Below are 15,200 nucleotides of genomic sequence, written 5' to 3'. Positions count from 1 at the left end.
GCTATAGTTAGCATTTGAATCTGTGTAAGAAAATGGAGTTTAATACAGAGTGACCGTGCAAGTCAAAGTCTCCCTAGCTTCATCCTGTATAGTCCCAAAGCCTAGATTTAGGCTAACTTTGGCTCATGGATTTGGGTTTGATCCAGTCCTCTTGTCTGCAAGCTGCTTGTGATGCTGGACTTCCTACCTCTGGGATCTGCCCGATGAAGAGAGCAGCTCCGTGACTGAGCATCTCTGAACACCAGCGCATGGAGGAGGGTGCTCTTCCTGGGAAATGGGGGTACAGTGGTTGCAGGGACCCAGGATCCTTGTTTGCTGGTTTGAGATTGTCATGGCGGGGGGATCTACCTTCTTGACCTGCTTTCCCCAGGCAGGTGATGTTGAACCTGGTGCCAAGTCGATGACGTGGCTTTGGAGAAGTGGGAAGGAGAACTTCTTGCTGGTAATGTCCCGTGTGGGAGATGAGGATGGCAATAGCAGCGAATCGGTGCCTCCCCGAGGGGAGAGCCTTTAGAGCAGCGTGTGTGTGGTTGTGAGACCTGTTCAGACCAGCTCAGCAGGGCCAGGCTTGTCTCTGGCACGCCGAGCTCTCTTCAGTCCTTGCTCTCGAGGCAAATTGTTAACAAGAGATGTTTTCTAGGGGCAGGAGCTGCAGAGGGAAGGGGAAGTGCTCTGCCTCAGGCTGTGTGCTGGAGCAAGAGAGCAGAGCCTCCGCTTCCCATCCTGTGCCCTGTCCTCCAGGTGCCACCTCTGCTGCAGGACTTCCTCTGCCTGCAAACCATGCCCTTCCCATTCCAACGGCTCCTCCACGCCGCCTTCCTCTGCAGAAGTGCCTCTGGTAACCTCTGAAGCCTTATTGAAACCTACAGGCTCCACCTCCTGCTCCAATGCACCTTCCTTACTGGAGGATCTAGACCCAAGACTCAGTGCTGCCCTGCTCGCACCTTCTCACGCGTTACCCTTTGCTACATGGATGTTTGTGCAGTAACCAGACAGGCACAGTACCATGGTCCTGTCCGTACCCCATTCCTGATGGGTGCGTAGACCGTGAGGTCATTTGGAAGAAGGTTCTCTAACCCCAGCGTGATTTGTTGTCATGGGAAGAAGAGTTTTTCCTAGCTTCTGCTTGGAATGGGTGCCTGTTATTTTCAGCTGTGGCTGCTGCTGAATTATGGATATTGCTGGGTAGACTCGGTAGATAAGATCTGCCCTCGCTTACACCCATGCATCTCCAATTACTTCAGAAGGATCCTTTTTATATCCCGCTCTTCTTACAGCGCTGTCAGTTGGATTTCATGGGAAAACTGGGCAACAGCTTCACCAGCAGCCCCAAGCTGGTGGATTGCGGGCTGTAGCTGGCAAACATCTGTGTGTCTTAAAGCCAAACCCCGTGGGACATCATCCCCTCTTGGTGTATGTTACCTCCCAGGGCCACAACTCCAGCTGTGAGCTTGTCCCGTACGATTATGCTAACAGGAGACTGAGACCACCAAGTGTAAGCAGTGCGAGCTTCTTGCTACCTCTTCTGTGAAGCAGGGACGTGGCCCAGTAGCTCCCACTCGAGACATCCTACCGCAGGTTTGGTATTTGCATTGCTTTGAAACTGAGATTATTTCCATGCTTTCTTGATCCAGGTTGTAAAACCAGGAAGATTCTCTTTTTACCGTGCTTCTCCCAACTTCAGGCCCTTTTCTTTTCCCGTCCATCAACACCCTGATGGATCCATCCCTCGCTCCAAAACTTTCTCCCAGAGATTCTGTAGAAAAAGGACATTCTGCCTGGTGGTGGTGGTGTTGGTTCGTTGTTTTTCAGACGTAGCTTTAAGGCAAAAGTTTGGCAATGCAAAGCAAAGTCTACATAAGGCCGCATGACTTGGATTTGCAACTCAGAACCTGATAGCTTAAAAAAAGAAAAAGAACCATAATCCCTATCTTAAATAATGAACTTTTTGCTCCAGGAACTTGTTTTGTTCTCAACCAAAATGGAAAAAAAAATAAAAGGAAAAAAAAAACCAAACCCCTTTTAAAATCCCAAATAAAATGTCCTTATTGTTCGGGGCAGTCTGGACAAGCTAATGAGACTGAAGTTCAAACAGTAACTAAAGTAGGGAAGAAAAAAAACCAGCTCTAGGGGTAGACATCAGTGTTAGTTTCTTCCCTTAGGAATCCAGTGATGAGACAGACCCCGGTCAAAGGTCTCCTCTTTAGCTTTAGCACAGTGAAATCCGTCCCAATGGGAGAAGGTAGAATGGTTGCATTTGTTGAATGAAGAAAAAGTGCATTCTTGATCTTGCTCAGATTCTACGTGTGTGTTCTAATACCTAAGTGATTGTTTTGCTTCTCGGGTTCGTCGGTTCGTTTCTCTTTTTCTCCCTTTTGGTGCCGGGACGCCAGGTTCGTATTACCGATGTTTGGGAGGTATCACCACGAGCGGCTGCCCATCCTTTGGCCTCCACATGAGTACCTGAGCATCATTGGCATTGGGTTTGACAAGGGCACTGGGTGGTATTGGCTCATTCTTGCTAAGGACCTGGGGCTGCTCTTGAGCAGAGGGCTCCTGCAGCTTGGCACGCTGCCCCAAGGGTCTGCTGGGGTTCACCTCGATGCCCAGCCTCATGCGCCATTTGATAGTCTGCAAGGTCACCATCTCGTTGGTAGCCGTGTTGGTTGCCACCAGCCACGTGGTGAAGCTTTGATCCCGGTGAATGCTTGTGAGTTTGGCCACGTTGCTCTCGCTGACGGGCACTGCCCACGTCACGCTCGGGTAGAAGTTGTCGTTCATGCTGATGTTGAACTTGGACTCCTTCTTGGTGGGACCCACGATGGTGCAGGTTTCCGTCGTGTTCCCGTACCAGGGATAGTTCACTCCATCTGAGTCGCTGATGGCCTGGATTTTACCGTCCAGGAGATCCGGAAGCTCCCAACTTGACCTGCCGCAATCAACAGCAAGTTATGGATAATGCATTAATTAATTAGATTAGAAGCATGCCAGGCTTCAAGGAGGGGGGTGTGAATGCATCCCCCCCCTTCCCCTTTAGCTTTTACTTGAATTTGTGCCTTTCACACCATCCTGCTGAAAACGCCCCATCCCTGCCCTTAAAACTGCCTGCACATTTCCAGGACTGATCATGGAAGTCTGTCCTGCTGTTAAACACCACTGAGGAGCAAGCATCAAGCAGGGATACCTTGCAGGGACCGACGGTAGCCTGGAGTGGTTCAAACTGTGTCTATTTAAGGCTGCAAAGGGTAAGTGCTCCAGCGCTGGAGATAACGCAGTGTTGCAGGTATCTCCTTGCAGGTCTTTGGCTGTCTGAACACAAGGACTCACCCCAGCACTGTATTCACCGGTGAGAGCAAGGCTCGGGGCTGAATTGCCTTCTCTCAATAGCACAATATCTCTGGTGTCAGCAGAAGATCAGGCAGGCTCAGAGCTGGCCATGGGCTGAGCTGACAAAAGGACCAAGTGATTGAAGTAGGACCCAACATAAAGCTTCCCACTGCCCTGTTCTGTTCTTCCCTTTCAGTCCCTGGATAAGCCGTTGTCTCTCCCTGCTGTCTGCCTGGCGCTGCCCCTGTAACCCATCCTTCTCCAGCCCTAGGAAGGACCCAGTTCAAAGGCTGCACCCCAGGCTCCGGGCTGGGGATGCTATTACAGTAATCAGAGAAACTGAGGTCAGCCAGCCTGTAAAACTGCCTGAGCCGGTCGCTGGGCGCTGCGCTTGCGAGCAGGCAGAAAGGTCGGGCTTTAGAGCGAGCAATGGAGTGAAAACTGCCTCTGTCACCTTGCAGCGCACAACTGGGGTTGCGTTTCTTTATTAACTTCTGATTTAATTAAGATGAGGTTTGCCAATAGGAGCAAACTGCTGTGAATGCCTCAGACAAAGGGTTAGGGACAGGCAGAGTGATGGCATAACCACAGAGCATGTGCCAGGTATTTTAAGGACACTCCTTTATAAAGCAGGCTGGTAGACATGGCTCTGATGTATCTTCTCCTTCGTGCTTACGGATCAGCCCTCCCAGCATCCAGAGATGCTGAAGTGGCAGAAGGGGCTGTGTGGCAGCAGCTCCCAGCCCTGACCCACCATGGGGCTGGGATATGAGGCTGTATCCCACACCCCCCCCCCCCCAAACCCTGTGGCCCCCTACATAATGGGACATAGTTTATCTTGGGAGGGACACCGAGGACATGTGCTCAGGCTCAGCAGAGTGACTGTCCAAGCCTTTATTAAGCCCAGTGCTGCAGCTTAAAATAGCCCCTTTGGCTGAAGCAGGGGCTGGAGTGGGTGCAAGCAGGCAGGGGGCTCATGTGGGGCCCAGCCAGCTCTAACCCAGCACTGGATGAGCTGCTCCTCTGCTCTGGCCAGGACTAATGTGACAGTCTCACAAGGCTGTTTTGTTAATTAGTTAATGACCGTGAAGTGCCTCCATGTTTGGAGCCATTGGATCGCTCAGCAGTTGGCTGTAAATGCCTGGCTGGGGCTAGAGGATACTGCAGGGGATTTAAAGATCTCATTTCTCTTTTCACCCTCGCAGGGGGGGGTCCGAGTGAAAAATGCTCCCTGTGCCATGGCAGGCGTTGAGCAAAGGGCTGCCCTGTGCAGGAGGTGGCTGGTTTGCAGGTCGGATATGGCCTGGGAGGTTAAGGGCAAGGCAGGATGCAGGCTGTGCAGCAGGGATGCAGGGATGCAGGGATGCTCCGAGCAGCAGGACCAGGGTTATGCAAGCGCGACATCTCCCTGCACAGATTTAGGGGCTGCTGTCAGCTCTGGCACCGCAGCTGCAGCAAATCCTCCCCTCCCGAGCCCATGGCCAGCAGGCAGAGGGAGTCCTTTCCCTGGAAGAAAATCTGTAGCGAAGGCAGCCAAAAGGAGATCCCTGAGCAGCCCTGCCAGGACCCCCATTGCTGCAGAGACGTTGATGCGCTCTGCTCTCTAAACCAGAGTCATCCTCACTCGCCATCCCCCATGCTCTTCAGGGAGAAGCCCTGGGGATGCTGGATGAGAGCAGCCCTCAGCAGGCAGATGAGCAGAGGTCGTGTCTGCAGCCCCCACCTCCTCCCCACCACACAGCCCGGCTCTGAAACACCATCTGGGGGCTCTTTCTCTCCCTTTCAGCAGATGGTTTAGGATTACTTTCCATTCAGTGGCCAGGACCCAGCTTGGCTGTCACCTGGGGATGAGATGTGATGATTTCCCAGAGGTTCACCCTGACAGGCGTGGTGCTAAGGTGCAGCTGCAGCATCTCTGTGGGTACCACAGTGCCAATTTGGGACCTGGGATGCTGCAAGAGGCTGGTGGGCGAATGGCAGAAGAATCAGGTAGAGGATGCTCTGAAACTGCAGGGCAACTAAGACCTGCTTGTCCCTACACGTATCAGATCCCCAGACCAGTAGAGAATCCCAGACTGGATTGGATTGGAAGGGACCTTAAAGCTCATCCAGTTCCGACCCCCTGCCATGGGCAGGGACACCTTCCACTAGAGCAGGTTGCTCTATTAGCAGGATTTGCCCAGGGTTTAAACGAGAGCAAGAAGTGGATCTGTGTCAGGGCATGGGGAGGTTGCTGAAGGCAGGATGCTGCCCTCAGAGCCTGCAGAACCTCAGTGCAAAGCCGAGCGTGTTGGTGAGCAGCATGGCTGCGCTCAGGCTCAGAAGCGCATCCTGCTTAGGAAAAGGCATTGGCAGGAATGGGGAAAAAGAAACTGGGCTGTGTTTCCTCAGGGAGCACCCTGTGTGTGGTTAACCCTGGGGTTTCAAAACCACGAGGCTCTGTCTGCACAGCTTAGCCATGAGAAGAAAACCGAGGCCTTATGATGATCCCATGACTGGAGTGAAACCAGCTGGTTGCTGCTGGTCGTGGTTGGCCCTGTCCTGCTGCTACAGCAAAGCCTGCACGCTGGCCAGGTTGGTAGCCTTTGCTTGCATAGCGTGTCCGTGTTAAACAATATGCTAACAACTGGCTTTTCTGGATGATTTTGAACAGAACGCTGTGGAATGGTCTTTGGCTGCATCAGCATCTTTCTGTGGTGGTGTGGAGCCAAGAAAAGACCAGAAAGTGCCCAGTAAACACTTTGCTGACAATAGCAGGGAAGAGGCATGAAAAGAAACCAACCTATCTGGTTTCGTGGATTCACCGTGCCTGATCAGCTCCAAAATCAGTAGGTTCCGGTTTGTAATGCTTGTTCCTGCCTCTTCTGAAACCTTCACGGTCAGGATGGGCACCACCAGAGACTGGATGCTAACAAACCCCTATTAACAAATGGCCTTTTCCTATCAGAAGGAACTTTGAGCTACTTCTTGTGGCACAAGCATAGCCCTGCTGCTGACAGCCAAGCAGCTTTATGTAGGTTTTCGCCTCCTAGTCCTCATTCAGATACACTCCTTCCTATTCTGTCACATGAAATGAAGCCCCCCAGCTTACCCCGAGCTCCCCCCCCAGCACAAACCGAAGCCATCACTGCAGTGGCCTGTGCAGTGACAGCAAATCCAAGCAGAGCAGCCTCCGGCCCTGTGCATCCCGCAGTGACTCGGGGACACTCAGTTAACCTTTTACGACAGACATCAGGCACTACCAGCACCAGTTCCTTAAAGCCAGCTCCTAATTAGTCACAGGCCAGGTGGACTTGCATAACCTCGTGCTTTCCCACACCCTTCCCCTCCACCAGCTGCCTAGATGGGAGAAGCCGATCTCGGATGCTGACTGTGCTCGGTGCAGGTACCGGTGCAGTGCGTGTGGGTGCAGTGAAAAGCCGTCTCGAGTATTTCGCATCCCTGCTCCTGCCTCCCTCCCTCCCCTGCGCCTGTGCTGAAGGAAAGGGAACCTGACAGTCGGAACTGCTTGATTTTAAATTGCCCTTTCCAGCGCCTGTCTCGCCTGCTGCAGCACAGCGAGAGACTCAAGCCGCGGTTACAGCAAAGAACAGGAAGGAAATTCAAGATGTTGTTCCCCTGTTGTCGGAGTCACGCTCCTCTGGTCCCTCTTCCCTCCCCATCCTCCAGCTGCGTGCTCCTCCTGGTGAACCGGCAGTGCTGCTCGCTGCGTGCTGGTTCAGGGAGTAACACCAGCAGAACGCTGGCATTAAGGGACAGATTGCTGCTGCTTTAGCTGAGCAGGCTCAAATCGGGCCGGACAACCTATTTGCCTGTGTTAAAGTGTCTGCATACAGCACAGGTAAGGGCAGCAAAGCCTTTTCCTCCAAACCCCCAGAGGGTCAATTCCCACGGTGAGCTGACCTCCCTTTGCTTCCCAGGGAAAGGATAACCTTATTTTTCTCCTGTGGTGAATCTGGTTTTGACTGTGTTTTCCCTTCTGAGGACTCGGGGTTTATTCTCTTGACAAGTTGATTTCTCGAGTTCATTGTGCCTCTGCTGCAGGGCATAGGAGATTTACTGTGACAAGAGAGATGCCGGGTAGGTAAAGCGATGATGTAATGCTGCAAGCTGCCCCATCAGGGAGAAAGATCCACCTGAAACTTCTCCAGATTCTGGGCTGATCATATGCAAACTCCAATTTATTTCTCTCCCTGTTTTGCATATCTCCATCTGCACCGCTTCTTGCACATCTCCATGGAGATGAAGAAACGAGGCTGGATAATGCTGTTCTGGCATCACCCAGCCACTAACACAGGTCCCAGCAAGTGCTGCATGATGGGGAACCAGCACCCATGGGGGAGATCCCAGTGGGGACCCCATCCAGCTGCTCCCACACAGGCCTGATCCTGATGCTTCCCACTGCACAGCAGCATCCTTCCCTAAGGAACAGGGTAAAACCCTGCTCGAGGGAGCAGCAACAGCAGCCAGGAGATTGCCCCAGTTCTGCAGGGAAGTGGGGTCAGAGAGCACTTCCACATCCTCATGCTGGAGGTTTTCACATTCCCAGCAGCAACTACTGACTTACATGTAAAATAATGCCAGCGTTCACGTGTCATCTAAGCTTTACTTGTTTTCCTTTACACCTAAAACCACTTCGTTTAGCCTCAAATGGCCAGTGCCACTTTAAATGTGTCTGAATTATTCCCTCTGTAACTAATATCCCTATATAGGCACCGCTCCATCTGCTCCAGTATTTCTCAGCTGTTTCTGTCCTCAACCTAATGGCCAGCTTATACACAGCTAACAACTTTGGAGCATGGAAGTGACAAATTAACCCAAAGCCTGCTGTAAGCACTGATGCTCCGAAGGATTTGTGATGATTTGGTGTTTTCTGTTTGCTTGTCACCCCAGTGATCACAGATATGTGTGTGGCAGCAGCCTCTCTCCATCATGGAAAGTTGGGACAAATACTCTGCCGGCATAAATCAATGCAGCTCTCTGGAGGTCAGTGAGATTACATTGAGTTACACCAGCTACAGGCTTTGCCCATCTTTCGGATAGGTTTGTGTCCTGTCCCTCTCTCTGTAAAGGTCTTCCAAGAGCATGTGTCAATGGCATTGAGAGAAGCCTTTCCTCCCAAACACCTTTATTTATAGCTTTCAGATGGTGACAGGTCTATAGAAAGAGAGTGGAGGAGCAGGCCTATTCCTGCTTGTGTTTGGGTAACTCCTTTCTCTGTATCAGTTAAATATCAATGAACCTCTTAGGGAAAAATCCTTGTTTCCATGATTTTCTAGCTAATAACTCCCTGACATAGCTGCAGTGCTCAATTCTGACTACCTGTTTCCAGCACTCAGCCTGTAGATACAACTTTTCCTTGGTCTCAAAGCATTCCAGCAAGGGAAGACTGTACCAAACCCTCATTCCAAACACAGGCAAACTCAGGTGCAGGGAAACAGAAGGATACAGCAGTGCTCTGCTGTACAGAGCAGCTCTCTGCCCAATCCTCCTTGTTTCAGTGGATGTGAGCTGTATTTCTATACAGTGGACTTCTCTGTTTTCCTTCGCAGCTGGTCGCTGAAGACAGGATTTCTAAATGAGCCTGAGAATTACACATGCAAATCCCATAGGCCTGGAATTGGGAACATCTGAGCAACAAATTGTCCTTGCTAAAGATGGTGCCGGAGCCAAAAAGCCTACAGATTTCGGGCCTGCTGTAAGTACTTTTAAAATCAAGCTAAGCTGGTCTGCTCCCTCGCTGAGCCTCACTGGTGCTGTTTGCCGGGTGCCAGTTTGCTTCTCAAGGCACTTTATGCTTGAGCAGAGAAGGGACACGGGGACAAAAGTGGGGGGGACACTGTCACGGCTACTCCTCACTTGCCTTTCGCTCTGGTCCACATCTTACAACACGTATGCGCTTTATATCTGAGATGCTGAACCCGTGTCCTTATCTGAGCTTACAGGCAGGAGGGAGGGAAGAAGGGCCAGGATGTGCGTGCAGATGCTCAGGTTGATGGCAGGGAGGCACTGCACTAAGTCAGTCTATCCTGCTCTGCAGCCCTACCCGGTGTTCCCTCAGCCCTCCTCATTGACCATCTTTTAAGCCACACAGAATGACCCTTGAGGGGCTGAGCCAGCATCCCTCTAACACCAAACACTCAGATGAGCAGATGGGAGAGTTCCTTAGGATCTGACCTTCCCGTCCTTCCTCCCTTGCCCCTGAGACCGGGCAGCATCAGCACCTCCAGCCCCCAAACCATCTGCCAGCCCAGGGCTCTGCGGTCAGGCTCATCCCCGTGGCTGGACAGACAGATCTCTGCTGCACCCAGCGCTGCCAGCACCGTGCACTGCAGAACTGCTGGGCTGTGCAGGCATCTGGACATCAGGTGCTGTTGCTGCTTTAACTACGAGCCAAATCCTGCACCAGCGTCTGGTGATCAAACTGGCAGAGGACTGGGGAGGAGATGACTTTTCTGTGGGGAGGTGACATTTTCACTTGACTCGCCCCTGTCTTATTCTTACTGTCTGACCAGTAACAGGGTGGTTTTCCTGTGCCAAACAGCCCCTCACTTCCCCCTATCTTATACATATACCTATCTTTCTCCTCTTATATTACCCCAAAAGTGGGTAATGTGAATTTTTCACCCTGTAAAGGGTTTAACTCTCAGTGGGTTAAATCCATCTTGTTCTGTCGCTGTAGGCTGCCTGCTGCCATAGGCAAGGCAAGCAGGATCCATCCCCTGATGTCAAATGTGTTCCCAAAGCTGCTGGGCCACCGAGCCCCCAGTGGTGGCCCACTGCAGCAGCAGCAGTGCCCGCTGGGGCCAGCAACGTGCCACAAGTGTCAGCCCTTGGGTTTCCCTGGGGCTTCTCAAGGAGCAGATTTACCCTGGGAGGGATGGGGAGGGATGCAGACGAGAGGAGCAGGGGGTCAGGGGGACCCTTTGTGTAAAGCGTGTATCAACACAGGGCTGCCTGCAGTACCAGGGCTGATCTGGGCTCCCAGGATCTCCAGTGCTGCTCAAAAGCTGTTGGGAAACGCAGGATTGCTTTTGGGTTCCTATCAGAGTAAGTGGGTTTTGGTTATGGCTTGGGCACATTTCCATTAGATGGGAAGAACACCCACTCCTTTTAAAGGGCAGGGACAAGCTCTCCTGTGTTTTAAACATAGGGTAAAGTCCTGTTAAGTTTCAGAAGAGCTGGGTTTTAAAATCAAACCAACTGCATTAGAATTTTCAGCTTAATCCAGTACTTCCACCCAGGCCATGGTCCTTCCCACAAGGCAAACGCACCCGCACGTGCTCGTGGAAATACTTACATTCCCTGCTCCCCGTAGTGATTGTAAAATTCCATGTGGCTGCAAGCCTGGATCCAGCCCACGATCCAGGTCTCCTTCTTGGGAATAGGGGGCACCAACACTTGTGCAGAGGCTCGGAAGTGAGGGGTCCGGTAGCGCAGGACCACGCTGGAGGACTCGTCGATGCTGGTGGGAATGGGATCGATGGAGGCTTTGACTTCAATCACTGAAATACTTTCCCGGAAAACTTTGGATTTGCAGCTAATACTCTGAATACAGCCCATGGCATACCCCGAGTACAGTCCGACGCAGCTCCTAGGGTACTCCAGCAATCCTGGGGAATATTAGGCATTGAAATTATCTGGTGCTAGATCAATTACAGATCTTCTTGGTTTGTAATCTCAAAACTGATATCCATAGGATAGAAAATTCATCACGTAAAGCCTTAATTTGAGTATCTGTCTTACAAGTACTGCTATTTTTGAGGCTAGCTGCACTTCAGAAGCAAAAAGGGCCTTTAAAATTGTTTTCCCCTTTTAATGACCCATTAAATGTATCACTCGAACAGTCTTTGGGTTAAAAAAAAAAAAAGGGCTCTTGAGTTCAATAAATAACGGTGGTGTTCTTAGCCGATATATTTAGTCCTTCCTTTCCTCAGATGCGGTCTGTCATTCACCGTCAAACATAGAACTAGCCGGTATTTCCCTTTATTCTTTGGATGAAAAGCAGACTGTTGATAGACACATCTATATAAATAATGAAATAGTTTTTAGCCCCGGCTTGTCACAACCGGTGTGGATTTCCACTTCCTGACTTGCAGTTGTTCAGAACTTCCTTTCGCACACAAAAAAAATCACAATAATAAACCCGAAAGAAACGACGGGTGGAAAACGCACGGAGTAGCCAAAGCCCCGGTGCTTGGAGGCTCCTCCGCCGGCGATGCGTTGGGGATTATTATTAACTATAATGCCCTTTCCTTAGAAATAGCCGGAGCCGCACGGACCGACCGGGGGTCCCGCTCCCGCAGCGGGGCCGCGCTCAGCACCGCGGAATCACCGCCCGTGTCATCCCGCCGCCACGCACCGGCCCGGGGGGCGCCGGCCCCGCGGCTCCCCTTCCTCCTCCTCCTCCTCCTCGGCGAGCGTCTCTCCGCAGGGGTGTCCGACCTTCCTCCTCCTCCTCCTCCTCCTCCCGCTGCTGCTGCCGGCCGAGCGGGCTGCGGCTCAGCCTGCGGGGCTCATGGGCTGCCCCGCACACACGCGTGGGCCCCGCGGGGCGGTCACAGCATCCCGCGGCGGCGGGAGCAGCGCCGAGCCCCGGCCGCCGCGCTCCGCACCGGGCTCCGCACCGGGCTCCGCGCTCCCTGCGCTGCGCGGAGGCGCGGTGCGGCGGGCGGAGGTGGTGGTGGGGGGGGGGGGGGTGTATAGGGGGGAGGCTCCTTCTCTCGCTCCTTTTTTTCCTCCCTTCGCTTCTTTGCTAGATGCCCGGGGAGGTGAGAGGAGCAGGATCGGTGCCTCCGCCTCCTGGCTGCAGCGAGCTTCCTCTCTCGCAATACATTCATGCATACGGGGACAGCGCCGGCCCCGCGCTCAGCCTCGCCGCTGGAGCTAAAGACGAGGGGGGGGGGTTGGTGTCGGGGAGGGCTCCCGCTCCGGTCGCAGCCGCAGGATCAGAAAGGCAACGGGGTCAAACTTTGCCCGAACTCGCCCGTTGCTGCTCCGAGCCCCCCGGCGCTCCCCGCCGGCCGCCCGGGCTGGGACCGCCGCATGACAGCGGCCCCGAGCCCGCTGCGCTCCCTGCCCGCCCGTCCTCCCTCCTTCGCCCAGTCCCATCCCTCCTCCCCCTGTATTTCGCTTTTAAACTGCAGCTGTTGAGGCTAACCCTCCTTTGCAAAAAGCAGCATTTCCTCCCACTGCTCCGCGGATTGTGGGTAATGTAGTTTTGGTGAGACATGTCTCCCCACCCCTTCCCTTCCCTTTTCTTTTCCCCAGTGTATTTGCTCTTGGGTTTTCAGCTTAAGAGTTCCCTCTCCCAGCTGGAGCTCGGGTGGTAGATTTGGGAAAGGGGTGGTCTCCTTCTGTGCAAAACCTGTAGCCCTAGGTTGATGGACTGGGTTTCAAGCAGCCAGAAAGGCAGAGCTCTTCATAGCAGCGCAGCGACTGAGGGGCAACTGGAATAGAGCCTTAGGAGCCACCCAAGGCAGCAGCGGCCCGTGGCAAAGTTATAAACTTCTGTAATGGATCATTTCAGGAGTAACGCTGCTGAGGATCCCAACGGCAAGAGCTGAGCACCAGGAGAGGGGTGTGCGTGTCCAGCGTTTTGGTAAGAGCTGCTGTGCATTGAGGGGGATGCAGAACTCCGGGTGTGTGTTTGTTATTATTATTGTGTCCTTTGTGGTGTGCTTCTACGTAGGAAACCCAGGGAACCAAGAGTAAAAACCTCTCTGCCAGTGATGCCTGCAGTGTGCTACAGTGGAGCACAGTGGGGTAAATGTCTTTTATTCATAGAGACATAGGATCAGGAATGGTTTGGGTTGGAAGGGACCTTAAAGCTCATCCAGCTCCAACCCCTGCCACAGGCAGGGACCCCTTCCACTGGAGCAGCTTGCTCCAAGCCCCTGTGTCCAACCTGGCCTTGAACACTGCCAGGGATGGGGCAGCCACAGCTTCTCTGGGCACCCTGTGCCAGCGCCTCAGCACCCTCACAGGGAAGAGCTTCTGCCTAAGAGCTCATCTCAGTCTCCCCTCTGGCAGGTTAAAGCCATTCCCCTTGGCCTGTCCCTACATCCCTTGTCTAAAGCCCCTCTCCATGTTTCCTGTAGGCCCCTTTTCAATACTGGTATATAGTCCTTCCCACCCCGTGCTCTCAACAGGCTCAATGAGCTCACACTGTGCCTGGCATTCTCCAGCACTGTGCACTTGCTGTCTGCCCTCCGATGGGAAGGAGAGACCGGAGCTACTGGGTGATCCTGACAAGCGAATGCCACGGGATGAGGGGAGGCTCTTTTCCACTGCAGCGGGTGAAAAACACCCCATCTATTGCTTTTCTTCTGTGCATTTCTCAAAGGTTTGGCCAAGTATTTCCTTCAAACTTCCCAATGAAGTGCACAATTACAGTCACTAGCCCTGCCACAGCTACAAGAGCCAAGAACACACTCAAGTTACAAGCAACTTACCATCACGTAGTACAAGAAAGAATGGAATGAGCATCTCCAAGTGCAATATCCAGTTGCTTCAGCAGCCTCCAGAAGGTGTTGAAATCCTTTGACATTTCCAAGACTCTTTCACACTTTTCAAACAAGCTTGTCACACTTTCAGAGCATCATGAATCTGGTGAAACTGCGTCTTCAGCACCTCCATTCTCATGAAGCTTCAGCCAGGTTTTGCTTCAACTTGGCTGTCTCTGGTGTTCTGGTCAAGGAGGAAATTGCATTATCTCATTCTAATTAAATCAGATTTTTTACTGCAGATGGAGTTTTCTCTGGGTTTTGGTCGTGCCCGTCCCCATCACGCTGCTGGGAGTGATGAGTGTGGCTGCACTGAGCCCGGTACTAAACGACTCCTGTGCCCGAGAGCATGCTGCTCACTGATGGAATGGTTGGAGAGGTGAGGCCAAGCTGTGACAAGTATGAATTAGGAGTGTCTGGTGATGCTGTGTTGTGTTTCCTTCTGCTCCTTGTTTGATGAACCTGCCCATGTCTCACTGTAGCATGGCCGTGCTCCATTCCTCCTATTATTACCCCCAGCACTGTGCCTCCATGTCCTTCCAGCATGGTTTCCTGGTTTATGGAATTGCAGGATCTGCTCTTCACCATCTGATCAGCAACACATACAAGCGGCCCACTGGAGGCTACGCTGTGCTGTGCTGATGGGCCTGGCTGGATCTGCTGCCTGTGCCATGCACACTGCAGAATATCACATTTCACTTTGGCCAAGCTCTCTCTTTTTCACCCCCAGAACAATCCCACCCAGGAACACCATGGGTTTGCTTGCAAGCACTTTGGCTGCAAGCTCTGCTTCTTGACCAGGCACTGCTGGAGGCTGGGATGCACCAACACTGACGGTGAATCACAGAGAAAGGGGATGTTGCTGCCCTTCCCATCCCACCCCATCTCCAGCCATCCATGGGGACTTGTGGCAGGCACCCCGGGACTGCAGCACAGGACACTGCAGGGTGACCGGGAGGCAGGAACACAGTGAGGCTGAGGGAGCTGGGTGCATGATGCACGCCAGATTTGTCCATGCGGATTTGTCCGTCCGGGCATTCTCCCAGGTGATCCGTGTGGATCGGGTGTCAGGCCTGGAATAGCCCTGCTGCAGCAGGAAGCCTGTCTACAAGCTTAGCAGGGATATTTATAAACCCTGGGGTTTGTGGCTGTGTTGTGAGCAGTGCAGCAGGACGGTGCTCATCATGGTCCCAGTGCAGGGACTGGGGCGGTTTCCTTCCCAAGCTCGGTTTCCCTGGCTGGATCCGGTGCTGACAGTCCACCCTGCTGCAGGAGAGCCCAAATTGCTTTCCTTTCCCACTGCCCTTTTGACAGGGGTTTGCTGGTGCTGCATCCATCCCATGCGACCCTTCCTCCTCCATCCCCTTC

General features: G+C 52.9%; 1 protein-coding gene and 1 long non-coding RNA gene across 3 annotated transcripts; one reads left to right on the top strand and one right to left on the bottom strand.

Moving 5' to 3' along the window:
* Nucleotides 1-1,332: 1,332 nt before the first annotated feature.
* Nucleotides 1,333-12,417, bottom strand: FAM78A (family with sequence similarity 78 member A). Of its 2 annotated transcripts, XM_062641167.1 has the most exons (3): nucleotides 10,628-10,819; nucleotides 6,110-6,228; nucleotides 1,333-2,929 (listed from the first exon to the last, which is right to left on the bottom strand). In XM_062641167.1, exon 3 carries the CDS (start codon nucleotides 2,779-2,781, stop codon nucleotides 2,401-2,403), a length of 381 nt encoding a protein of 126 aa, XP_062497151.1. In that variant the 5' UTR covers nucleotides 2,782-2,929; nucleotides 6,110-6,228; nucleotides 10,628-10,819; the 3' UTR covers nucleotides 1,333-2,400. The 2 variants fall into 2 exon arrangements, with proteins under 2 accessions (XP_062497151.1, XP_062497150.1); XM_062641166.1 differs by lacking the exon at nucleotides 6,110-6,228 and having other exon boundaries at nucleotides 10,628-12,417.
* On the top strand, nucleotides 8,186-14,694 carry LOC134175346 (uncharacterized). Its single transcript, XR_009968979.1, has 6 exons — nucleotides 8,186-8,313; nucleotides 8,880-9,025; nucleotides 12,857-12,968; nucleotides 13,673-13,821; nucleotides 14,075-14,211; nucleotides 14,315-14,694. It is a non-coding gene; the product is annotated as an uncharacterized LOC134175346 (long non-coding RNA).
* The last annotated feature ends 506 nt before the right edge of the window (nucleotides 14,695-15,200 follow it).

The sequence above is a fragment of the Pezoporus occidentalis genome, unplaced genomic scaffold (genome assembly GCF_034315485.1).
Source record: "Pezoporus occidentalis ecotype Australia unplaced genomic scaffold, CSIRO_AGI_Poc_V1 ctg68, whole genome shotgun sequence".
In the NCBI taxonomy this organism is placed as follows: Eukaryota; Metazoa; Chordata; class Aves; order Psittaciformes; family Psittacidae; genus Pezoporus; species Pezoporus occidentalis.
Note: the sequence above shows the minus strand (reverse complement) of the source record. Positions and strands in the feature narration are given on the sequence as shown.

Excerpts from the sequence above, each read along its gene's own strand:
- FAM78A (XM_062641166.1), bottom strand. The coding sequence starts at position 10,890 with ATGGGCTGTATTCAGAGTATTAGCTGCAAATCCAAAGTTTTCCGGGAA. Across the intron at positions 2,930-10,627 it reads CACTACGGGGAGCAGGGAAT|GTCAAGTTGGGAGCTTCCGG; the intron begins GTAAGTATTTCC and ends TGATTGCGGCAG.